This window comes from Aspergillus aculeatinus (assembly GCF_003184765.1).
Source record: "Aspergillus aculeatinus CBS 121060 unplaced genomic scaffold BO66scaffold_26, whole genome shotgun sequence".
Taxonomy (NCBI): Eukaryota; Fungi; Ascomycota; class Eurotiomycetes; order Eurotiales; family Aspergillaceae; genus Aspergillus; species Aspergillus aculeatinus.
Window position 1 is genome coordinate 292,941 of NW_020291495.1, and position 22,461 is coordinate 315,401.

The following is a 22,461-nucleotide window of genomic DNA, read 5'->3' on the forward strand; positions in this document are numbered from 1 at the left end:
AGCAGATGCGCACTGACAATCGGCAGCGGGGCCCGGTCAATCGGGTCCACGCAGACGGTGGAGATCGTCCAACTTAGGGCCCGCCAACCGCCACCGACTCTTCACCTCGCATACCGCGGCCCAATTTCTTGCTGTCTACATATATATGTCGATCTATGCAGTACTAGCGTGACCCTTATTAGAACTCTCGACTGCTCTGGACCAATATTGGTCGCCCTGCTCTGAAGGATGCTCATCGCATTTTTCTTCCGGGCGTGCGTGTCTTACGCTGGCAAGTGAGTATCATGAACTAAAAATTGGGATTGCATGCGGCCCATCGGTGCCCCTTGCTTCCACTGTAGAGCACTAGAAGCTTCTTCCGCCCACGCAGCGACCATCAAGGGTGGTATTCCACAGACTATTCTAATGCGACCAGGGTTCACACATCGGCCATCTCAGTAGATCGGACGCCATCGTCAGAAATTAGCTTGGCCGTCGAATATCAAGCCGAAATGCCATGGATATAAATCTGGATGGATTACCTTCTATTAAAGCTAGCTTAACAAAGTGTTCGTCAGCTTCTATTTGTGGTCCACTAAACGAGTCGTCTTCCTTGTACCGGCTCTGACTGGTCGTGGAGTGTTAGTAGTTTCAAGCTTTTTATGGTCTTGTTTACACCTATAGTATCGAAGAGTGCCCACTTCAAAGCTGTCAAAGTGGCAAAGTCAGCGACAAAACAAGCCTGGTCTCCATAGACATGGCATCTACAGAGCCCATTCTTACTCTTGGAAAGGTTACCCAATTTTTCTGAAGTCGAGAGCCAAGTAATCCGTCGGAGGAAAGACTGCTTGTTCTTTCCTTGACATCTCGTACCAACCCACCGTCCTGAATGCGACGAGAGCGAAGCCGCGATTCCCAACTGTCTAGGCTCGCAAGATTGTTGCTTGCGGCAATTGAGTCAAACTGTCTGGCGAGACGCGTGAGACTGCAACGCTAACAACAAAAGCAGCATACACTACTCGTCGCATCTCGGACTGTAAGACTATCGCAAGTGCCATGGTGCGTTGGGTGTGTGAGCCCTGCAGGGTCTGGTGATGCTTCATGCACCCGGCCCGATATCGGCGTGATCAGGGGCGCGTGAGCCAGCCCATCAACGGGGTCACGCATGTACATGTAGTGTAGAGTACGGGAATGGCGCTCATCTGCAGGGACCCTGCTCTCGGTCGGGTGGTGGCATTGTTCCACGCCGCGTGGGCATGGTAGTACAGGAGGTCTCTTCTGCGGTACAGGAGGCTGTACGACAGTACGGAGGTACTACATGTAACTTCCCGGATGCCGTACGAGAGCGGGTCGAGCCGCCACAAGCAAGCCGGAGTCACTGCTGTCGCAGCCACACTCTCATGTCACCTGATCATCAGCCACGCTACTGTGGCTAGGGCCGCAGGGCCAATTGCACCGACCGAGTTGATGCCTCATTGGCCTGAATGATCTCTGTGCCTGTGCCTGTGCCTGTACTATATTATTGCTGTACATACAACATCACCATGCTAATATCTCCCCATCAATTGTCTAAGTTAACCAGATAATTCATTTCAATTGATCAATCACTCTTTTATTTTGCGCGGTGGTTTTATTCGTTTTGTGCGAGTTCTGGTCACAATGAACGAGGTATGAAGCTTACAAAAGAATACAGTAGTGATATGTGCTACCTACGTAGTATGTGCTGCATATTGGTGTCAGACCAAGAGACCAGCAAGAAAACAGTTCTGGTATGAGTGACCAATGTGGTAGGTATGGTTGGCTGGGACAGGCACAAAGCTTGTGATGCCAAGCCCGTGCATAAGAAGTGGATCCTCCAGTGGGGCAGTTGCCCTGCTCGAGTCCTCGACACGTCGCGCTTCGCTTCACAAGGCAGCAAGTCAGCTCCGGGAACCGCCGGAGTTCTCTTCCATTGTAACTTTGCACCACCAACAACGACCTCACATACCTTCTCACCCCCACGTCCCCAGTGTCATTTCCCCAGATGGATGTATCGTTAAAGGACCCTTTTTGGGGCCCGCAAACCTCCTACTTGAAGTAAGCTTCCCCTCAACAATCACCTGATAACTGCCGTAACTCACCCGCTGTAGCTTCTGTGAAGAGGTACAGTACATGATCCTATGAGCCATGCATCCTTCAGAAGGGCAGAAACTCATGCCTCAGACTGTAGGACTATGTCGTCACTCGCTATGTGGCTGAGTTTATCAACACATGCAGCAGCCTTATCTACAGTGCGTCCAGGCCCCAATCAAGGGGCAACATGCCCAGCAGTCTGATGCCCGCCAGCTAACAAGACGCACTGCCACAAATCCGCAGTCCTCTATGGCATCTACGGCCTGAGCCAGCTTCGATCCAAGCCCTCTGCATCCTTCGCCCGGGCAATCCCCTGGTTCGGTCTGATGGGCGTGGGGATCTGCTCGGCCGGGTACCATATGACCCTGAAATACCACACGCAGATGTGTATGTCACCTGACCTGATCAACTGCATGTCTTTACCCAAAGACTGACCGTGCTGAATCCAGCGGACGAGCTCTCGATGCATCTGTTGACCACGCCCCTGGTGTATCGGGTTCTCTCGTTCCAGGTGAGCCCGCAGTGGCGGCGCCTCATCGGCATCGCGCTCGCCCTTGAGTTCACCACCGTCATGGTCGTCCACATGGTCATGGACGAGTTCCTGCTTCACGCCGTGACCTTCGGGGCGGGGGCGTTGCTCATCGCGCGACGGACCATGCAGATCATCTCGCATCAGATCCCCAACCCGGTGATCAAGCAGAAGACCCGCAACATCGGGCGGTTCGGTATTTGTAAGCTCCCCCAATACCCTCCGAAGGAGATATCCCCACTTTTGACGGATCCTGACAGAAGCACAGTCTGTTTCCTCTTCGGCTATTTCGCCTGGCTGGTCGATGTGTGGGCGTGCAACCACCTGACCCACATCAGGGAGCTGGTCGGCGCGCCGGTCGCATTTTTCTTGGAGCTGCATGGATGGTAAGTTATTCCACCTTCTGCAGGCCATTGTGTCTGTCAGCCATTGAGACAGGGGATTTGCGAAAGATTTGCCCTTTTCTTAATCGGACCAACTGACCGGTCAAATCGGGTAGGTGGCACTTCTTTACGGCCATCGGTGCCTATGTCGCCGTCGCGGTGGTCGATATGATCACCTCGGGCGAGGTGCACACCGACCCCTCGCCCCAGCTCGCCTGGCCGGTCTCGCTTGCTGCCCGGCTGATGGGGCCTGATGAAGCGCAGACGAAGAAACAACATTAAGGTCTGTTTTCTTCTTATCAGTCGAGACGTGAGCGGGCGAGGTGCTTCATGTTATCGTGGTGTATACATTAGACGATATAGTCAGCTTGAGGCGGCGTGTTAATGGTGGCATGCGTCCGTGGCAGCTTTTAGGTGTTTGGTGAAGGTGGGGGTAAAAGATAGGTCTGAGGATGTTGGTGGAGAATTTCCGTCCAGATGGGAGGGGAAAGTCTTGTGCGTCTAGTGCATTCACTAGTTCTAGTGCAACTGAATAAATGTCAGCCTGATAAAAGCATAGGATTTGAGTCCTTATCACCAATTCGTCGGTTTTTCGATTATGGAATTCTTGGGGCGGGAGGCATGGATATATACTTAACATAAATGCATGGGCTGACTTTCGACCGGGATCTCACTTTCTTTTCTTTCGTTCAGAGCCGCTTCGTTTTTTTGTGTATTCCCTCGTATTTTTCTGCAATCGAGCCAGATGATAATAACTCTTAAATCAGACTTATTGCAATGACCTCCCCGAGTCCTAAGAAGAAGTTGCTAGTAATGTACTGACTATGTGCATTATTAGTCATCAGAAAGCATAGCAGAGCTACCGCGTTATGCGTTGCGAAGCACGGCGGGTGGACCCCACAAGGCTGTTGAATGATCTGGTCCGTTGAAGGCAAGAGAAAATGATTCGGATTGCATTTCGCACCGCCCAGGGTTATTTGTCACTTACTGTAGTATGCCCGCAAGCTTAGTCTGTAGTAATAGGAGCAGCTAATTGAATGCAAGTCTCGAAGAGTCCAGTACAGGAGCAAAAATGGTTATCATGACATATTCATGTTAAACACAAGAGTCTGGTAATGCACGCAAAGCAGCGCGGTATCTACAAGGTCGGGGTATCTCTGAATCACAAAATGTAAGTTACTGTACAATCTCAGCCAGGCCACCATTACGGCCAACATCAACATCAACATTAACATCAACATCAACATTAACATCAACACCAACATCAACACCGATCCGCACCCCACGCCCCCGTCACGTTCACGCCGCCGATATTGCGAATGCCCATCAGCCCCAGGACCGCCTGGCCGCGACGGATCAACTCGCCGCCCTGGCCGAGGGCGTCTCGGCGCTGGATGCCGAGCCGCCGCAGCCGCTCGACCTCTTCCTCGGCCAGAATATCCCCGCCCTTCCGCCCCTGCCACACCGCCTCGCGCACGACGGGCGCCCACGTCTCCGCCGCCGCCGCCTCATCCTGGTTCCCGGCGTACACCTTCCGCTGCCCGTCCGGGTGGGCCGGATCCGCGACCAGCTGGGACGAGAACCACTCCGACCGCACCACCTCGTACCGCCGCTCCATCCACCAGATGGCCGGCCACGTGATGACCCACAGCTGGAGGATGATGCACGCCCAGTAGACGAACCCATGATTGCGGAGCCGGTTGATCCAGTGCGGCGAGTAGACGGTGATGGTGCCGTTCGCGAGCGACGGGGCGACGTGCACGTGGCCCTGGTAGCCCGTGGAGCGGATGTGGGCGATGAGCGCGGTGCGCATGGGCGCGGCGTCGAAGCCGTTGAGGTTGCGTCGGTAGGTGAATCTACATCCCAATCGGATTGTTAGTCAGACCTTGCTCCCCCCGTAGATCCTCGTTCAGCCGCAAAACGTACGATTTGACTGGGGCCGGGTCGTCGCAGAACCGCCGACACCACCCCCGCAGCCCCGGGGCATCCTCCCCCTGCGCATCCCCGGCTTCCAACCCCACCATCAGTCGATCCCCCTCCCCGTCCCCGTCCCCGAGTTCCGTGGTCCCCTCGTCCGCTGGTAGCGCGATGCGCCCGCCTGACTTCTTCCCGTGCCGCGCTCCGCGCGACGGCCAGCGCCCCCCGCGGTACGCTTTCTGGTGATCGTAGTCGCCGACGACGGTGGTGTAGGACCAGCGCTGGAGGGGGCCGGTGCCGCCCCAGGTGAGCAAGGTGCGGGTCAGGTCGATGCGGAAGTTGAAGTCGCAGACGGTGCGGCGGGTGGAGTCGTTGCCGCGGCGCTCCTTCTCGTGGTGCTGGCCGCCGATGATCAGGCACGGGCGCGGGGGCAGGCGGGTCTGCTGGTCGACGAAGCTGTACAGCGCCTCGGCGTCGGTGGCGAGGATAGGGTCTAGGGTGACGACCCCCGCGTGGCGGGTCTTCTCGCGGACGCTGTGGTACGGCTGGTGGCCGGGGATGGTGTAGGCTTCGTGGGGTGGGGAAAGCGGGTCGTCGCGGTAGGGTGCAGTTGGTGTCGGTGTCTGGTCGGTTTCGTTGTATGCCGGGGGTAGGTCGTCTTCCGGGAGCGGGTAGGGGATGGAGGATGAGGAGGAGGTGGTGGGGACTGGGGGGTCGGGGGGAAGGTCTTTGATTTGGCCCATGATGATGGTTTGATTAGATTTGGAAAGAGAAGAAGGAGATGAGAAGCGGACTGTGTTTGGTTTTAAGAGGGGAAATAAGCAGAGAGCACTACTGCAGCAGGCAGCGGTGGGGGCGGTGGATCGGGTGCCTGAATGTTCCTGCCACTAAATCTACTCCGCCCCCACCGCCCCCATTGCCCTCCCTTGAGCCAACCAGCTCACTACTGCCCAGTCAATATTTCTACAGTCGAGTGAAGCAGGAACAAAGTGAAGTTTATTTTCTACTTCTAAGACGTAGCATTCGCTGGGTTCGTTTCTGTGTTCTGCTTCCTTGAACCATTTTGCTACTTTCAAAGTGCTGTACGTTAAAGAACGTAGAAGAGGTGAGGATGAGATATGTAAGACCCTGCCTATGTTCTAAAAGTCTTTCTAAAAGTCTTTTAGTAACAAACTAGGATATTCACACAAGATCATTTGTTATTAAACTTTGACTTCATTTGCTTTGACTAACAAACCCAGGATCCATGAACAGTTCTAGACAGAATGAACGGCACATGCTCCTGTCCGCGACGTTACAAAAGCATCATCCAAAAGACACTTCATAGAACCAGAAGGACACCTCATGGAACCAAAAGAAGCAGTCCTCAGCGTCAGAGGCTTCCGATTCATCATTATCAGTAGAGTAGTATTCGTCCTCAATCATCTGGTCATACTCCTTGATCCGCTCCTCAAAGTCGCGCAACGTCCACGGCACCAAGGCCTTGCGCCGTCCATGCGGCACATACCCATCATCCTGAGATTCCTCCACCCGCGCCGCCGTCTCCCGCTCCACGAACCACATCCAGAAATCGTCCAGCGTGTCCATATACTCGCGCCGCAGCTGCGGTAGGAGCACCACGTCACCGGCGCTGTACTCCACGGCCTCGGGGGTCAACGGCCGCTGGGTCAAGCCTCGATCGTGGTGCTCGCCGCCCTCGCCGTCCATGGACCGGAACTTCCTCGCCATCTGCCATTTGTTCTCCAGCCACCTATTCTTCTCCTCCGCCGAAAGGCCGATCTGCGTGCTGTTCCGGACGCAGGACCGAAGCCCCCGGAGCCAGCCGCCGCCGATGCACTGGCGGAACCCGAGCTCCATGATCTGGACGTCCTTGACGCCTTGGAGGAGGATGTCGTACAGGACTCGAAGGGCGTCGGAGTCGTTGCGTACGTCGAAGAACACTTTGGTCCGGGTGTGTGATTCGAGGATTGCCTTGAGGGTGGTGGTGTTGTCGACGGCGGCCGAGGTGTGGAAGGCTGTGTCGCCTAGGGTGTGCACGTCCACGAGGTAGGTCCGACGCGGCTCTATGAGGTGGAGCGCCACTATTGTGATCGTGCCGTGGCGGCAGAGGTTCTCGCCTTCGAGATCGACGTATAAGTCCTCGGTGGGGTTCACGAGGAGATCGTCCATCAGCTGGGAGACCAGCTCGGGGGTGTCGATGATGGTCAGAGGATGGCCATTCATGTTGTGTGCCCGCTTTCGATTAACCTATTCATCCGGTGTTCCAATGGGAGGCTGTACCTTGGTTGAATTCACGTTCAGGTTGAAGGTCAATGGCTTGATGCTACCAGGGAGTATCGATATTACAGTTGACTCGGATACCTTGGGCTTCTTATACCGCTCCTGCAAGATCTCAATGCCATGGCCGTGCTGTGATAAAACCATGAATTGCCTGGGTCGAGTCTTTCTTCAGCCAGAGAACGCTTTGTTGCAGAGCAAATGCTTCGTTCAACATATGCTCACTAGCAGAGGATTGTCTCTTCCGCTGGCAAAGACTTTTCACCTCTTACAAAGAGGCCTCTGTCTCGGAAGAAAGGTGTGCATTTGTTCCGTTTTGGATGATGACGGCGGCCCTGCGGCCTTGGTGATCAGGCTACTCGCCCACCGCCCACCTCGGTGGCCTTAGCTAAGTTGTTGCGCAGACAGCCCCACGTCGCAAAATCCATCCATTTCCCACCTGTCTCGCAGATGTCAGTAGATGAGAATTCACCCATGGTTACCTCCAACGATAGTAGGACTTACCTTTGCAAACTGATCAAGAAAACCCTACGCCCGTCTTGTAGCGGGCCAAACCGTCTCTCACGAAAGCAATCGAGGTGGGGCGGCTGAGGAGCCACAATGCCAAAGGCTCGCTCGAATGTGGGTCTATACGAGGTTTTGACAATTTTTTTCATGCAACCGAGAGTCCCAAAGCCCAGCGTGATATGAGCAATCACCCGAGACTTGTTATGATTTTGATACTCGGAGAATCCTTCCATCTGTTATCCTATGACGCCTTGAAAGATGGCATGGGATTCGATCTGTAGTATTTGTGTGGCCACGTCCTTTAATCACCTCATGATGCAAAGCGCGGAGACCCCGTGTTCTTTCATCTTTCCAATCAAAGAGAAAGGTTTTCAGGGCGACCATCAGCAGCAATCAGCGACCGTATTCCACAAGTGTGCAAATCTAATCTGATCTGATAATCTTATCAATAGAAACGGCCGCTGCTCGCGCCACGGTTTGTCCTGTCGGGACCGGATCGTCCCCTGTGTGGTACGTACGATCCGATTCGCGGAGGGTTCCGGATCACCTTTAAACAACAGAATCTACTCCGTAGCTCGGGCGCATCGCAATGCAAAGCATTTCCTCGACTACATCCTGACTTCACGCCTTCTGCAACAATCCCCCCACCTGCCGAACGTCGCAATGACCCTCGAAATCACACCAATCACCCTCTCGAATTCCAAGCAATTCTACCTCGAAAATGCACGAGGCGAAAAACACCTCATCCAGATCTCCTGGCCTCTCCACTGGACAGACGAGCAGCCCCCAGCAGACAGCGGCCCACTCCCGATCCTGTAACCATTCCTAAAACACTTACTTACGCCCTCGCGTCCACCACCACTAACGCGAGACCAGATACATCGTCGACGGCAACGCGCTCTTCCTGACCGCGACCGAGGCCGCCTGGCGCCGGGCGGTCATGTCCGACTTCACGGGCGGCGGGCTCATCGTCGCGATCGGCTATCCACTGACGGGGACGGGGAACGTGTACGACTTCGCCCGCCGCAGCCGGGACCTGACCCCGCCCGCCTCCGACCCGGCCGTCCCCGGCCACGGCGGGGCGGACGAGTTCCTGACCTTCGTCACGGACACCGTCCGCCCCGCCGTGCGCGCCGCCTTCCCGCGGGTCACGTGCGCCCGCGACGCCCTCTACGGCCACTCCTACGGGGGTCTGTTCGCGCTGCATGCGCTGTTCACGCGACCGGACGCGTTCGACTGCTATCTGGCGAGTAGTCCGTCGATCTGGTGGAATGGGCGGTGGATTCTGGAGGAGGCTAGGGGGTTCTTGGACGAAGAGCGTCCTTCGGACGGCGAGCGGGTGCCGCCGGCACTGATGATGTTTGTGGGGTCGTGGGAGCAGGAGCCCCCGCAGCGGAGGGGGGAGTCGGATGATGCGTACGAGGAGCGCAGGCGGATGGCCGCGGATTGGCGGATGCGGGATAATGCGCTCGAGCTGGGTGAGATGCTGCGCGACTGCCCCGCGGTGCATGCGGTGCCGGTGCGGGTGTACGAGGGCGAGGAGCACACCAGTGTCATGGCTTGCTCCTTGAATCGGGGGTTGACGGCGTTTTTCGAGGGTTGGCCGTTCGCGCGGTAGATGCTGAATCTGCATTGTCGGTCGTGTTGTGCGCTTCTTCGTGAGTAACTGCCGATGAACGATTTCGGGTTGGACTGTCGGACTGGGACTAGTGGCTGGTGAGTGGGGGAACCAGCTCGGTGATAAGGACTTTGGAGCGAGGTCGTTTCTAATGTTCACAGTTGCTTACCTGTAGGCTGTATAATTTACATTCGGATTGACTTGTCTTCTTCTTGGAGGGGAATGCTTGAGTGGGCCGTTGCCAAGGGTTTCCGCATCCCAAACCAGAAACAAGACTACGAGGCCATCGATGTACTATGTATACTCCCCTATCTACAAACTACATATGACTCTACACATGTCTGTGCCCGCGAATTCGTCACGAGTGGGTGGCTGTCGTGGTTTGAGGACGACGACGCATACGCAAGCAACAGGGCTTTTCGGGCACGGCGATTGGTCCAACACTGGCTCCCCACCGGAGAAGTGGGGCGCCTCGCTCGCCTGGTGTCCATGATGCATCAATGCTTTTCCCTCCAGAAAACCACTTGAGGCAGGCAATAGCCAGGTTTTATTTGCTTCGCAAGAATGAATCTGAGAATGAGACTTCCATCTCTCATGTCGTACCGACACCCACCAGCAAATTCGCCATGGTTCGCCCTCTGATCTGGGGATGCATTGGGGCGTGGTTTGCAACGGTGACTAGCGGCGATTTCGTCTCGACCAACTCCCGACGATACAATCAGGGCGCGCTGGGCCACCGGCCGCACCTGGAATTCCACTCGAGCAGCGAGTACGCCCCTGTGCTGCAGGTCAACACCTGGGACGCCGACAACATCTCCGACACGGGCTCGCACATCTTCCTCCGCCACGACGGGAACGACTCCTCCCCGCTAGCCTCGCCGCTCATCCTCGACAGCCACGACCTCAGCGCGGTGTACCTCAACCGCTCGTTCAAGAATGTGTTTGGCACCCGGGTGCAGGAGAACCACGGCAAGAGGTACCTGACCTTCTGGGGCGGGGAGAAGGGCGACGGGATCGGCGACGGCTACGGCCTGGCGTTCGACGAGACCTACCGCCTGGCCTACAAGATCTCAGCCCAGAACCTCCAGGTCCACAGCGACCTCCACGAGTTTGCCTTCACCGGCAACGGCACGGCGCTGGTCACCGGCGTCGACAAGATCCGCGCGCGGCGGTCCAATCTGCAAGACGGCTGGGGCACGCCCGAGCGGTTCGAGGTGCTGGATGCGGTCTTCCAGGAGATCGACCTCGAGACCAACGAGGTGCTCTTCGACTGGCGGGCCCTGGACCACATCAACCCGATGGAGTCGTTTGAGCCGCGGGGGAGCGGGTGGGATGCGTACCATCTCAACAGTATTCAGAAGGTGAGAGTCCACCCTCGGGAAAGTAGCCGTCAAACCAGAAAACGCCCCCCAAACTAACCCAGCGATACTACGGGAACAGACACAAGCCGGCAACTACCTCATCTCCATCCGCCACATGCACGCCATCTACCTCATCTCGGGCACGACCGGCTCGATCCTATGGGCCCTCGGCGGCCCGCGCAACAACTTCATCGAACTGCCGCCCGCCGCCGGCGTACTAGACGAATCCACCGCGCAACCCATCCTGACCATGGGCTGGCAGCACCACGCGCGCTTCGTGCCCGGCACCAACGAAACGCAGCTGACCTTCTTCGACAACCACGTCAAGGTGACCTCGCACGGCACGTGCGACACCGACTGCTCGCGGGGCCTGCACATCGCGATCAACACGACCGCCTCCCCGCCGACCGTGCAGCTGCTCCGCGAGTTCCGGCACCCGGCCCGCCTGCAGGCGCAGAGCCAGGGCAGCGTGCAGCCGCTGGCCCCGCAGCCGGACGCCCTCGGCAACGTCTTCATCGGCTGGGGCCGCTGCCCCTCGTTCACGGAGCACACCGCCTCCGGGCAGACCGTCCTGGACGTCCAGTTCTCGCCCTGGCACAGCCCGGACATCCCCGACGCGCTGGACAATTACCGCGCCTACAAGGTGGATTGGTCCGCCACGCCGTGGTGGGGTCCGGCGATCGCGCCGCGGAAGGATGCTCAGGGACGGTTGGTCGTCTACGTGAGCTGGAACGGGGCCACGGAGGTGAAGACGTGGGTGGTGCGCGGCGCCGCCGGGGATGTGGCCGCGGCGGAGGACCAAAAGGGCCAGATCCTGGTGGTCTCGCGGCGGACGGGGTTCGAGACCAAGTTGGTCGTGGGGAGCACGCAGTGGCGGTATCTGTGGGCGGAGGCGGTCGATGACCGCGGGAACGTGCTGGCGGCGACGGAGACCGTCGACTTGAACACGACGGAGTTGTCCATCGCCAGGGATAGGTACGATGAGTCGGGGACTGCGCATCTCTTTGATCCGCCGCGTCCCGAGAAGAAAAGGTCCCACGCTGGCCTGTCGAAGGTGGTCGTGGCTGTGCTGGCCACTGGCGTGGGTGTTTTGGTTCTGGGGAGCCTCGCGGCGGCGGTCGTCTGGTGGCGGCGGTGCAGAGTCTACCAGAGCCTGGAAGCGGCGGACTTTGATCTGGACTTGGGCTCGGAACATGAGTACGATAGTGATGGGGAGGATGAGGAGGGCAGCGACGCCGGCGGGGAGGGCAAGGTGTTACAGTCGCCGGGGGTGGATGAGGACAGCCGTGCGCTTCTTCCCAAGGGAGGGTGACATTGGAGATGTGCCATCGTCAACAGGCGAATTAAGGAAAGCCTTTATCAACTTGCTTTTGTGTATTCTTCAAGCCTGCGTGTCTTCAATAATGATTTTGTTTTGATCAGCATGTTATTGATGCGAAGGCTAATTCAAGCCTCCGGGCTCGTAAATCCATGTAGATGCTCGACAAACTGCTAATTGGGATACAGCAATCGGATATGAAGTTTTGATGGTAGGTAGGGCTATTTTCGTGACTGGAATTGCTTGGAGAGTGGTGTCACACTGCATCGACAGATATTACTTGCAAACCTGAGAGCGTGGTAAGGAAAGAGAAAACAAAGACCTTTATTCCGCGCGCTAAACACAGTTTTCATCGACACTCCATCAGACCCCTCAAAGCCGGGTAGTACTTTTCAAGAATAATAAGAAGTGGTAAAAAGAAAAAGCCTGGGGTCCGGATTCCGCAGTCCGGTTACGGCGGCCGGCGCCCGCGTGGTAAACCATGACATTACAATACAAGGAAGGTGTGGCGTGGAGCCTTCCCGATCAACTGATCTAATCTGATCCGAGCCCCCCTCCTCGATTGATCAATTGATCAATTGATTCGGGCTTGATTGCGCCACGGGTACTCTCGCCTCAAGATCCAGATCTCTTTACTTGCCCCTTGGTCACAGACAACCTGACAAGAGGTAAGTGCAAGTGAGCCTCCAGGTACCAAACCGCAAAATGAGCAAAAACGATTCAATCCTTCAATCCGAGATTGTGCCGTAGTTGAAAAACTTTGCGTTACTGGGACACTTGCATTTCGCTGCGATTCAAGGTCAGCGCGGGAGGCGCCTCGATTGGGAAACTGCGCTCGTCCGGGCGTGGACCCGCTCTAGCATAGTGGGGATTCACATTGAGATACCATATTGGCTACGATGAACAGGGTCTCAGATCCTTTCTCCCTCTCTCGCTTTTTGTACGGGCCTCGGACCGCTACCTGACACTACTACCACGGTAGCACCTTCTTCTAGACCTGGCCAAGCCCATTTTTTTTCTCTTCTTTGGGCCATCTACCCGCCATCAATAATCCGTCTTCATACTAACAGTGTAGACATTCCGACTATCGGCCTGTGATTCCGTCCTCACTCAAGAAATGCCAACTAGAGTTAGTTATTCTCGGCTATCTGGAGGGGAACGTAGTGAGTGAGTGCCGTGGGGATGAAAATGATGCATACGGGCGAGATAGCAACTGCCTTCTTGGTCAGAAGTTGTGGTCGTGCCACTGCTGCCACGACTCGCTCTGTCGCTCCATATTGCCTCTCGAGGAGGCCCCTTTCTTCCCAGAACCGTAGGCGTGTTGAGTCCATCTCGGCCTAGGGCAGCCCAAGAGCAAGGTGATTAAACCCCATCATGTGCTGATCATGCTGCCGGCTTCAATCCCAAAGGCTCCTGTACCGGACATAGTCGGAGTCGCCTAAGAGTCAAGGTGTTCTCCCAGAAGCTTTAATTACAACGTGTCTGGGAGGTTGGTCCAACGATACTGATGCAGTGGTGCCAGTGTATCGTCCGATATCGTTGGGTCAACACCCCAACTCTGTGTAATCCTGTCGCTTGCTCCTGCAGCTAGGGTAATTTTGAACCCTGATCAGCCGTATCGAGCTGTAATATAAACCAGTGGCTCTGGAAGGAATGCAACCATGATCATGTGTTTCCTTATCAATCAGTACTCTTTCTCAGTTGGGAATAGTCCCAACTTGTCGCCTCTTGCATGAGTCGAGTGGTGCTGGTGGCATTCCTTGACGCTGAATCCTCTCCGAATCGGTTGTGCCTCTTCGGCCGGGTTAAATACTTGACCTATCCCTCTGTGGGTTCCATTCTGCTGATTCTTACTGCACGCGACCTCGACCCGGACAGTTCTTGCTTGTCTTTTTACAATGACGTTCCTGAATAAGTTTCAGCAGATTCGGGGTGGAACAAGGGCCGCACAGGTCGAGGATCCGATTTCAGATGAAGATCGCATTGCGACAATCCAGACGAATGTTGTGAGCAGCAAGGATGCTGGGCCCACGCATCCCGGTGCACCCACTGATGACCCCATCAAAGATGTAGAGAAGCCAAGCGAGGAGGCACAGTTTGGTGTCCAGAAGATCGAAGCTGTGACCATGGCTTGGTCCAAGGCGTCGTTGGCTACGGTGCTTATCCTGTACGCGATCGTCTATCGAAACCTTTCCGAGATAATTGTTTTCCAGCTGACACCTCTACTCGCAGCATCTGGCTATTGACGCTCGTCAACAGCTTCAAATCCACGGTTGTCAGCACTTTGAACCCCTTCATTACGAGCTCCTTCCAGGCCCACTCGCTTTTGACCGTCATCACGATCGTCGCGGGGTCCATCACCTCCGCGATCTACATTCCTATGGCCAAGATGCTGGATGTCTGGGGACGCGCGGAAAGCTTCCTCCTCATGATGGCTCTCTGCATCCTCGGGTTGGTTCTTATGGCCGCCTCGCACAACCTTGCCACCTATTGTGCCGCTGAGGTAAGACAAGTCTGCTCACCCAGTAAGCCACGGTCGCAGAGATTCCTAACCGCTAGATCAAACTTTTAGGTGTTCTATACGATCGGGTTCGGAGGACTAAGCTACACATGGGACGTTCTCGCCGCAGATGTGACAAACCTCAGAAATCGAGGATTGGCATTCGCCTTTACGTCCTCTCCAGGCATAATCACTGCTTTCGCAGGATCCAAAGCTGGAGCGGGATTTTACGCCGACGTCAGCTGGCGATGGGGCGTCGGCTGCTGGGCCATTGTCTTCCCCTGTGTAGCGCTGCCACTGTACGCTGTCCTCGCGTGGAATCTGCGCAAGGCTCGCAAAGAGCAGATCGTGGTGCGTGAGAAGAGCAACCGAACCTTTTCCGAAACAATCTGGTGGTGCATCACAGAATTTGACTGTAAGTCCTCATGCTTCTACCATAGAATCTGCCTCGCTTCCTGCTGATCCATGCACAGTACCCGGGGTCTTTCTCCTCGCCGCCGGTGTCGTCATCTTCCTCCTCCCGTTCACCCTGGCCACTACGGCACCGAACGGCTGGAAGACAGGCTACATAATCGCGATGATCGTGGTGGGCTTCGTGCTCCTGGTGTTCTTCTTCCTCTACCAGGTCTACTGGGCGCCCGTGCCCTTCCTGAAGAATCGCTTTCTGCTCGACCGCACCGTCCTCGGCGCCGTGCTTCTAGACATGACCTATCAGGTCTCGTACTACTGCTACGCGAGCTACTTCTCCTCCTTCCTGATGGTCGTCTACAATCTGGACGTGGCCACGGCGGGCTACGTGACCAACACCTTCAGCGTGGTCTCGTTCGTGTTCCTGTTCATTGCGGGCTACCTGATCCGGCTGACGGGCCGCTTCAAGTGGATCCTGTGGTTCTGCGTGCCTCTCTACATCTTCGCCATGGGGCTGATGATCCACTTCCGCCAACCCAACGGATACATCGGGTACATCGTCATGTGCGAGATCTTCTTTTCGGTGTCCGGCGGCATTTTCATCCTGTGTGTGCAGCTGGCGGTGCTCGGGGTCGTCGACCATCAGCACGTCGCCGCCGTGCTGGCCTTTCTGTACGTGGCCGGCGGGATTGGCGGGTCGATCGGCAGTGCCATCTCCGGCGCCATCTGGACTAATACCTTCGAAAAGGCCCTGAAGCGGTATCTCCCGGCATCCGCGCAGCCGGACCTTCTCACCATCTATGAGAGTCTGCCGGCGCAACTGGCTTATCCGGTGGGGAGCGAGGAGCGACTGGGCATCCAGAAGGCGTACGGGTACGCGCAGACGAGAATGCTGGCGGCGGCTACCGCCTTCATGGTCTTGGGGTTCGTCTGGGTGGGTATGATGAGGAATATCAACGTCAAGAACATGACGCAGACCAAGGGGAATGTTCTTTAGAGAATGGCATTTCTTAAGGGGTGCTGAGAGCCAGTCGGTCACGTGACGAATGTACTCGTTCGTCCCATCAGTTTGATGCCAGGGCAGTGTTTGGCAGGTGTTCCTTCTCTGAGCTACCGTAATCGGTGTAACATGCAGGAACTGCGTAGGAGCGATGAGAAGCTGGAAACTTGGTTAAGGTACTGTGCTGCCAGTTCGTGGTGGATTGATTGTAACTTGACCGTTGGGTTGGATCTTGGATGGGCACGCAAGGCTGTGAGATGCAGCTGCTAGCCCTAATCGGAAGGGAGTTGGCAACTAAAACCAGCGCAAAAGATGCTATAGGCCGGATGTGCCCCCTCATAAGCTTGGCAGTCGTATTCTGCTGCCACGCTCATTATAATTCGCTGATCATTTTGGGACTGCGTGCGGAGTCCGATGTACTTAAGCAGGATTGTCATCCCACCTGAGGCTCAGATCTGCCTCGACCCCGCCACAGCCACACTGCCTGTCTGTCAGCCTTCTCCATCACCGCCAGACCAGCTTTCCATATGAAGCCACGGAAGCACCATCGCACATTCCACCCTCAACATGCATCACCCTAAACCCCTCCCCTTACTATGGACGGAGCCAGCGCCGTGCTCGCCTTCGCCCAGCTCGGCCTCAGCCTCGCGACCACCCTAAACACCTACATCGCTGACGTGCGTCACGGCCGCGACGACATCGCCAACCTCGCCAACGAGATCGAGGCGACTGTCTCGCACGCCCAGGAACTCGACCGCATCATCCAGGAGAACAAAACCACAGCGCGCTGGAGCGCCCACGGGCTGTTTTTGGCCAAGAAGTGTCTTCAGGATTGCCAGGATGTGATCCAGCGGCTATCGAGGCTGCTCCGCCGCTCAGGGGGTGGGGGCACGATGCCCGCGGCGGCGGCGGGGGGTAGATCCGTTCTTCCTGGCACAACCACCACCACCACGTCGGCGAGCGACACAACGAGCGACAGTCGGACACTGGTTTCGCGCACGGAAATTGATGTGTCACTTTTTGGCCGCCTCTCGTGGCCGCTGTTCAAGCCTCAGCTGCAGTTTCTGAAGCAGGAGCTGCAGAAGATTAAGATCGAGATGCTGCTGGCGCTGAGTACTTACCAGGCTAGTTCGACGTGGGTTGCCCTGGGACTCTCCTCCTCTTTCTTGTCCTCTGATTTTATCTTTCAATATAAGTTGCGTGTTTGTATATTGTTGAAATCTTGCGTGCTCATGTTGGTTGGACTGCAGGTCAAAAGAAGAAGATCGGAAGGCGATTGTCGAGCGCATCATCGCGCTGTGGCGCTCGCGCACCGTCGCCCGTCGTGAGCTCGTCCTCTGTGGTCGCAGACTCGACCGAGCGACCCGGCCTGGGTACGGTGATGTTCCCGGACAGAATGATCGATTCACTACACATATGAGTGAAGAACGTGGTGAGGAACCAGCGCACGAGTTGCCAAGGACCAGGGGCATCTCGCCCGAAAGCCTCGACCGCGCGTATGCTCGCCACCGCGGCCGGCGTCCGACACGAGACGCGCCTGATGATCTCGAGGAAGAGCGACCGTACATGTCTGGCGATGAAGCCTTTGAGGAGGGCAGATTCGAGCACCCTCGCGATGTCAGCACCACGCAATATGGGCCGCCATACGCTCCGGAGCCCGAGGACTCGGGGAGAAAGAACCCCGTCAAGCAAGCGATCGACTATGCCCTGAAGTTTGCGCTGGCGCCGGAGCACGATTCTCGAGCGTCGAAGCAGAGGATCTCGTCGCTGTGGAGCAGATACAAAGGCGATCCTGTGGCATTGAGACAGTATGTAGCAGCCGGATATTATCCATGCATATGAGACCCACCCACTTACCTCTACATTCACAGACTCTTGAGAATGGTCAACACCATCCCAGCAACACAACGCAACCCCACAATCCCACTCCTCCTACAAGACTGCACCACTGCAGACGGCCTCGCCTTCACCTGGTCTCTCCTCATCACCAAGACCCCAGTCTCCTATACCGTCCACCCAGTCGACTACCCCCTCCCACAGCTCACCAAGCGCCTCGCCCGCGAAGAACAAAAGTCCGCCCCATCCGGCGCCCTAAATCTCGAAGCGTACGCCGCGCTGACCACTCTCCCGCCGGGATATCGAGACCTGATCACCAACTGGCTCATCCCCGACCCCTCCTCGCGCCACCACTGGATGCTCCTCGTCGTGGACCCGGTGTACCCACCCCCACCCCCACCACCCCCGAAGGACAGAAAAGCCACCTGGCGCGACCGGCTCCGACTCTCGCGCCCAAATCCACCCCAAGACCACCCCCGCGAACCGGCAAGTGTGCTCGCCGTCTTCAAACGCTGCACGCAAGCGGATGCCCGCGGCAGCTCCCGCGCCGAGTTCAGCCCCTCCACCAAGAAATTGCTGGGCACAGTCACCCCCGCCGTGGCGGGCGCACTGATCGCGGCGCTGCGGGAGCGCGCGCGGGACCGTCGTCGCCCGGGCCGGGAATCCCGGTCGCCTTCGCGCAGCCCTTCGCGGCCGCGGTCCAGATCTCGTTCACGGGTCTACGAGCGTGCGTCGTACCCGGCGGCCGGGGATGGGCCGAGTGCCCGGACGCGATACCGGTACCGGCCGCGCGAGCGCAGCTATGAGCGTGAGGCACGGCCTATGCGCGCTGAGGATCCTCGGGCGGGCCCGGTGCCCGAGCCGCGGGTGTACGCGGAGGAGGTGTCGGACTCCGAGGGAGAGGTGAGCGGGGGCGAGGGGGGGTTGAATGCGGAGCTGGCGGATCGGATCATGACGCGGTATACGGGGCGTGTGGTGGCGCGAGAGGGCAAAAGGCAGGATGGTGGAGGGTGAAGTGGTGGTTGGCATGTCGGCGTTACCAATTGACCCTTGCTAGACCTCTCTTTCCCAGCGCGCATGCCTCATACACCCTGCTTGATAGGATACGGAAAACAGACAAGGAAGGGACGCCCGTCGGGCAAGTAAGCATAGGTGAAGAAGGAACTGCTTGAAGTTTTGAGTACCAACCGAGGCAGAGACTGATGTAGTCCTTTCCTTCCTGCTCTGAAGCATTAGGGAGGCCAGCGGCCCGGGCTGGCCCCTGCCGCGACTATCACACCGATTGTGATGAGAGACGAACAATACATCGAATAAAACAGACATTGCGAGCAAAATAGAAGCTAAATCACGGGCTTTAAGGGAAGTAAAACAGGCCGAAGACTGCCACAAATGAAGACAGTAAACGGTATTGTGTATCTGTGTCCATGGTACTACAGTGGGAGTCTCGTTATCGGCCGCCGCGTCGAGTCCCGTAACTTGTAGAGAGAAAGGTCCCGTGTATTAAAGCTTCATCTTGTGCGAGAAACACCGTCGGTTACGTATATAGTCCATTCTGTGCTAAAGGACAAGCTCGGGGTCCGAGTAGTCACCTTCGTCATCTGAGTCTTCCCAGGCCTCCCTGTAGTCGAATCGACACAAACGCTCGCAGCCCTCCTCGCAGCCCTCCTGGAAGCCCATGTGGCGGCAATCGGTGCATCACTCCCGCTCGAAGAACCGCAACCGCTTGATACTTTGTTGTCCCCAGTTCCGATGCAGGTAACTCCAAATCCAGAAATGGAACTCCCCATTCCTTTCAATGTCACCTCTGTTCTTCCATCCGTGACGCGGATTGCTCGGAATAGCCTGCCAGTACCCGATGACAGTTTCCGGGGTCAAAGGGGGCAACCCGCGAGGATATCGCCGACACCATTCGTCCCATGGCCATTTCAGGGATAGCCAGGACGCTTGGTGAGAGATGTTCCAATGATGCCAGTTTCGGATGCACCACCTTTACAGACCGGGATCATGGAGCGTGATCGCCTTCGGACATTCGCGCAGCGTCAGGAAAAGCTCCCGGTGGTGCATCGGAAATGTGCTCGTGGAAAGCCGGCTCGCGCAGCCCAAGCGAAGCATGGCCGCGGTGTCTCCCGGCAAAAGGTTCAAGCGGGTGTCCAGAAAGAACTGCATGTCGCGTATCGTACCGTCGAGATCGTCGAAGAGGGGGGCCACGTCGCGGAAGTGCGGGTCCTGGCTGAGGGGGCCATCGTTGTAGGTCTCGTATCCGTTGTTGAGGATGAAATCGCGACCGTAGTTTATGAAGCCCCAGTCAATCGCACGATCCATGCGACGGGATGAGGGGACTAGTCGGAGGCTTTTGACATTGCACAGCCGACAAAACGGGGGAAAGACGACGTTGTGGTCGGGTTGACGGGTCCCAGGATATGGGATGCTCTCCACAGCGCGACCGGCGTCCTGCCAATCGCTTCCCTTATACTCCTTGAGGTCAATGATGATCGACTTTATTGTCGCGGCTTCGAGAAAGCTTGTGAGTTTCCGGATATTGTTCCATAGAAGGATGATCTGCCCGGGATCGTGCGGATCCGGTGCGTAGATGTGAATTTGGAGATTGGTCTTGTGGTACGGGAGTCGAGAGAAGCGATCGCGGATGGCGGGGGTGGAGTAGGGTATTTCCCAGTGCAATCGCAGTGCCTTGCAGCGAATTTCCAGCCGAGAGCTATGCCATGATGGTGTCAGGTCGATGTCAAGGGTGTCATAGAGGCGGCCAGTGATCTCTTCGTAGATCGCGCGAGAGCAGCACAAAATGCTCACGGATGGTGTCGGCTTCCAAAATAGTCTTTCGTAAATCTCCAGTCGAAGCTCCAGGGGCAACACGCCCAGCTGTCCGAAGGGAGATGGCGGCATGCTTTGTAGCGGAGTAAGGACTCGAAAGAAACGACAGTAGTTGTATGGGCGCCTCTGCGCCGTTGACCTAAACAGAGATAGGTTGTAGATACTGAGAAGTAGGAGGGAACAAGTGGCACTTGGCACTTGGTCTCTCGAAATGAAGATGCCTCGCGTAGTTGAATAGAGATGATCTGCTGAAGTGCTGAAGTGCTGAAGTGCTGAACAGCAAAGGTTGTGACGAGTGAGTGCGAAGCATTGATGTTGAGAGAAAAAAGGTAAAGAAAAGCGAGAAGGGACAGGGAGGTGCCGCTGACTCATTGGCGCAGTCGTTCTGCGGGATTGAATTCCGGCTGCGCAACATACTATTAGGTAGTGACATGGTGACATGGCAGTTACCCAACAACGCCATCATAGACACTATCCCACCAGTGAAGCAGCAAGCATGACCAGCCCACCCAGCCCATCCATACCGGAACACCAATCCTCCCAGGTCGCAGCTTCCCTGGCACTAGCTGGCCTCTGCAGAGCCACTGTATCTTGGCAATAGACCTCGTCCACACTGAGCTGCACAAGCTCGCCATTGGCCGCCATGCCATACTCCTTCCTAAACGCAGGTCCCCTTTCAACCTCAGTCTTCCAGGCAAGCTCGTCGCCCGCTTCCCACAGCTGTCTTCTTGCCGGAAGGGGGGATAGAACGAGATCTGTGGGATGTTCGCACATAGCGGCTGGGTCGAAGTACACCAGCATGCTCACGACCTGGTAGATCACGCATAGCCTTGGCGAAGATCAGTATTTGCCTTCTAATCCAGGCAGGGGTCCGCAAACCTTCGCCTGGATTCTTCAAAGAGCCAGTCGTTCCACGACACACAAGTGTGGTCGCTCCTACGCTCTGCTTCGGTGTTGGTGGTAAAGCTGCTTTCGCCGACCTGTCGGGCAATGACCTGCTCTGAACATTAGAGCTCGACCATGGACAATGAACTATTGGTGAGGCCTACCGTCACTGTCGAGAGCAACAAAAAATCGACATTATTGTGCTCTGTCTCACCCTCTTCAAGTCTTATGATAATATAAATGGATAGAGCCTGCATCGCGGCAAGTAGTTCCCATTTGTTCAGCTTCGCGTGCTTCATGCTTCAGTCAGTGACTCTTCCGTCTCATAACGGAAAGATTGATCTGCAGACAGCGTACCTCCGCATGCAGTCGCTCACATTCCCAATGAACGTTCTTCCAAAATAACTTGCGATTGCCCCTCACCGGTCCGCTGGTCATATGCACGAGGCTAATGCAGTTGGTCAACGGCTCCATGTCCTCGCTCTTGGCATCTAGACGGATCAGGTGGGGATGAATGAAGGGGGGAAGGATGCTGTCGCGTAGCATCATCTGGGGGTAAGACCTCAGGGTGTGTAAAATCAGATTCGCGGACCTCTGGGCTCCCACATTCAGTCTCGGACGCTGCAACAGCGAGCGGATGTTCTGAGCTGGGGCCATGGGAACCCACAAACTTGGCGTGAGCTGCTTCTGTTCCATCGGAACTCTCGAACCAACAGCCTCTGGCAGAGACTCTGGGGACGGGTATTGACCGGTCTCGGTGTGTATTATAGGCTCGAAAAGACTGTTGGGGCCTGGTGTTGCGCGACCGGCTCCAAGCAGAATTTGGTCGAGAAACCCGAGGTCCAGGCTCGATCCAGCGAGCCCAATTTCCGCATACATCGCTACATCATCGCTAGTTTCAAATACGCAGTCTGCGTTAACAGTCTGATTGGACACATCAGGTGTGATCGAATGGCTGGTCCATGCATCGACCTGTTCATTTTTGCGTCGTGCGTCTCGAGG

General features: G+C 56.4%; 9 protein-coding genes across 9 annotated transcripts; 5 read left to right on the forward strand and 4 right to left on the reverse strand.

Moving 5' to 3' along the window:
* The first annotated feature begins 1,588 nt into the window (after positions 1-1,588).
* Positions 1,589-3,552, forward strand: BO66DRAFT_350526 (ceramidase). Its single transcript, XM_025644721.1, has 7 exons — positions 1,589-2,055; positions 2,109-2,121; positions 2,189-2,249; positions 2,335-2,478; positions 2,541-2,822; positions 2,889-3,006; positions 3,120-3,552. Exons 1-7 carry the CDS (start codon positions 2,003-2,005, stop codon positions 3,283-3,285), a joined length of 837 nt encoding a protein of 278 aa, XP_025503640.1. The 5' UTR covers positions 1,589-2,002; the 3' UTR covers positions 3,286-3,552.
* A 558-nt stretch (positions 3,553-4,110) lies between these two features.
* On the reverse strand, positions 4,111-5,708 carry BO66DRAFT_471750 (uncharacterized protein). The gene is made up of 2 exons (XM_025652888.1): positions 4,930-5,708; positions 4,111-4,859 (listed from the first exon to the last, which is right to left on the reverse strand). Exons 1-2 carry the CDS (start codon positions 5,661-5,663, stop codon positions 4,268-4,270), a joined length of 1,326 nt encoding a protein of 441 aa, XP_025503641.1. The 5' UTR covers positions 5,664-5,708; the 3' UTR covers positions 4,111-4,267.
* Positions 5,709-6,225: 517 nt separating this feature from the next.
* On the reverse strand, positions 6,226-7,143 carry BO66DRAFT_438894 (uncharacterized protein; the record flags this gene model as incomplete). Its single annotated transcript, XM_025651107.1, has 1 exon — positions 6,226-7,143. The coding sequence occupies one exon, from the start codon at positions 7,141-7,143 to the stop codon at positions 6,226-6,228; it is 918 nt and encodes a 305-aa protein (XP_025503642.1).
* A 1,164-nt stretch (positions 7,144-8,307) lies between these two features.
* Positions 8,308-9,495, forward strand: BO66DRAFT_420736 (alpha/beta hydrolase). Its single transcript, XM_025649897.1, has 2 exons — positions 8,308-8,519; positions 8,581-9,495. The coding sequence occupies exons 1-2, from the start codon at positions 8,368-8,370 to the stop codon at positions 9,320-9,322; spliced, it is 894 nt and encodes a 297-aa protein (XP_025503643.1). The 5' UTR covers positions 8,308-8,367; the 3' UTR covers positions 9,323-9,495.
* Positions 9,496-9,902: 407 nt separating this feature from the next.
* Positions 9,903-12,004, forward strand: BO66DRAFT_452353 (arylsulfotransferase family protein). Its single transcript, XM_025651932.1, has 2 exons — positions 9,903-10,683; positions 10,763-12,004. Exons 1-2 carry the CDS (start codon positions 9,949-9,951, stop codon positions 11,993-11,995), a joined length of 1,968 nt encoding a protein of 655 aa, XP_025503644.1. The 5' UTR covers positions 9,903-9,948; the 3' UTR covers positions 11,996-12,004.
* A 1,895-nt stretch (positions 12,005-13,899) lies between these two features.
* Positions 13,900-15,906, forward strand: mirB (MFS siderochrome iron transporter MirB; the record flags this gene model as incomplete). Its single annotated transcript, XM_025651933.1, has 5 exons — positions 13,900-14,041; positions 14,075-14,168; positions 14,234-14,504; positions 14,574-14,916; positions 14,975-15,906. The coding sequence occupies 5 exons, from the start codon at positions 13,900-13,902 to the stop codon at positions 15,904-15,906; spliced, it is 1,782 nt and encodes a 593-aa protein (XP_025503645.1).
* A 522-nt stretch (positions 15,907-16,428) lies between these two features.
* On the forward strand, positions 16,429-19,130 carry BO66DRAFT_471753 (uncharacterized protein). Its single transcript, XM_025652889.1, has 3 exons — positions 16,429-17,044; positions 17,160-17,717; positions 17,781-19,130. The coding sequence occupies exons 1-3, from the start codon at positions 16,506-16,508 to the stop codon at positions 18,757-18,759; spliced, it is 2,076 nt and encodes a 691-aa protein (XP_025503646.1). The 5' UTR covers positions 16,429-16,505; the 3' UTR covers positions 18,760-19,130.
* Positions 19,131-19,290: 160 nt separating this feature from the next.
* BO66DRAFT_392214 (uncharacterized protein) lies at positions 19,291-20,888 on the reverse strand. Its single transcript, XM_025647455.1, has one exon. It carries the CDS (start codon positions 20,644-20,646, stop codon positions 19,735-19,737), a length of 912 nt encoding a protein of 303 aa, XP_025503647.1. The 5' UTR covers positions 20,647-20,888; the 3' UTR covers positions 19,291-19,734.
* A 157-nt stretch (positions 20,889-21,045) lies between these two features.
* BO66DRAFT_375014 (uncharacterized protein) lies at positions 21,046-22,338 on the reverse strand (the record flags this gene model as incomplete). The annotated part of the gene is made up of 4 exons (XM_025645630.1): positions 21,046-21,403; positions 21,454-21,569; positions 21,624-21,752; positions 21,817-22,338. 4 exons carry the CDS (start codon positions 22,336-22,338, stop codon positions 21,046-21,048), a joined length of 1,125 nt encoding a protein of 374 aa, XP_025503648.1.
* Positions 22,339-22,461: the final 123 nt, after the last annotated feature.

Coding starts and splice junctions, on each gene's coding strand:
- BO66DRAFT_452353 (XM_025651932.1), top strand. CDS start 9,949: ATGGTTCGCCCTCTGATCTGGGGATGCATTGGGGCGTGGTTTGCAACG. Junction 10,684..10,762: donor ATCTCAACAGTATTCAGAAG/GTGAGAGTCCAC, acceptor CTACGGGAACAG/ACACAAGCCGGCAACTACCT.
- BO66DRAFT_420736 (XM_025649897.1), top strand. CDS start 8,368: ATGACCCTCGAAATCACACCAATCACCCTCTCGAATTCCAAGCAATTC. Junction 8,520..8,580: donor AGCGGCCCACTCCCGATCCT/GTAACCATTCCT, acceptor ACGCGAGACCAG/ATACATCGTCGACGGCAACG.
- BO66DRAFT_392214 (XM_025647455.1), bottom strand. CDS start 20,646: ATGCCGCCATCTCCCTTCGGACAGCTGGGCGTGTTGCCCCTGGAGCTT.
- BO66DRAFT_471750 (XM_025652888.1), bottom strand. CDS start 5,663: ATGGGCCAAATCAAAGACCTTCCCCCCGACCCCCCAGTCCCCACCACC. Junction 4,860..4,929: donor GACCCGGCCCCAGTCAAATC/GTACGTTTTGCG, acceptor ATTGGGATGTAG/ATTCACCTACCGACGCAACC.
- BO66DRAFT_350526 (XM_025644721.1), top strand. CDS start 2,003: ATGGATGTATCGTTAAAGGACCCTTTTTGGGGCCCGCAAACCTCCTAC. Junction 2,250..2,334: donor ATGCAGCAGCCTTATCTACA/GTGCGTCCAGGC, acceptor ACAAATCCGCAG/TCCTCTATGGCATCTACGGC. Junction 2,479..2,540: donor GAAATACCACACGCAGATGT/GTATGTCACCTG, acceptor TGCTGAATCCAG/CGGACGAGCTCTCGATGCAT.
- BO66DRAFT_471753 (XM_025652889.1), top strand. CDS start 16,506: ATGGACGGAGCCAGCGCCGTGCTCGCCTTCGCCCAGCTCGGCCTCAGC. Junction 17,045..17,159: donor ACTTACCAGGCTAGTTCGAC/GTGGGTTGCCCT, acceptor GTTGGACTGCAG/GTCAAAAGAAGAAGATCGGA. Junction 17,718..17,780: donor GATCCTGTGGCATTGAGACA/GTATGTAGCAGC, acceptor CTACATTCACAG/ACTCTTGAGAATGGTCAACA.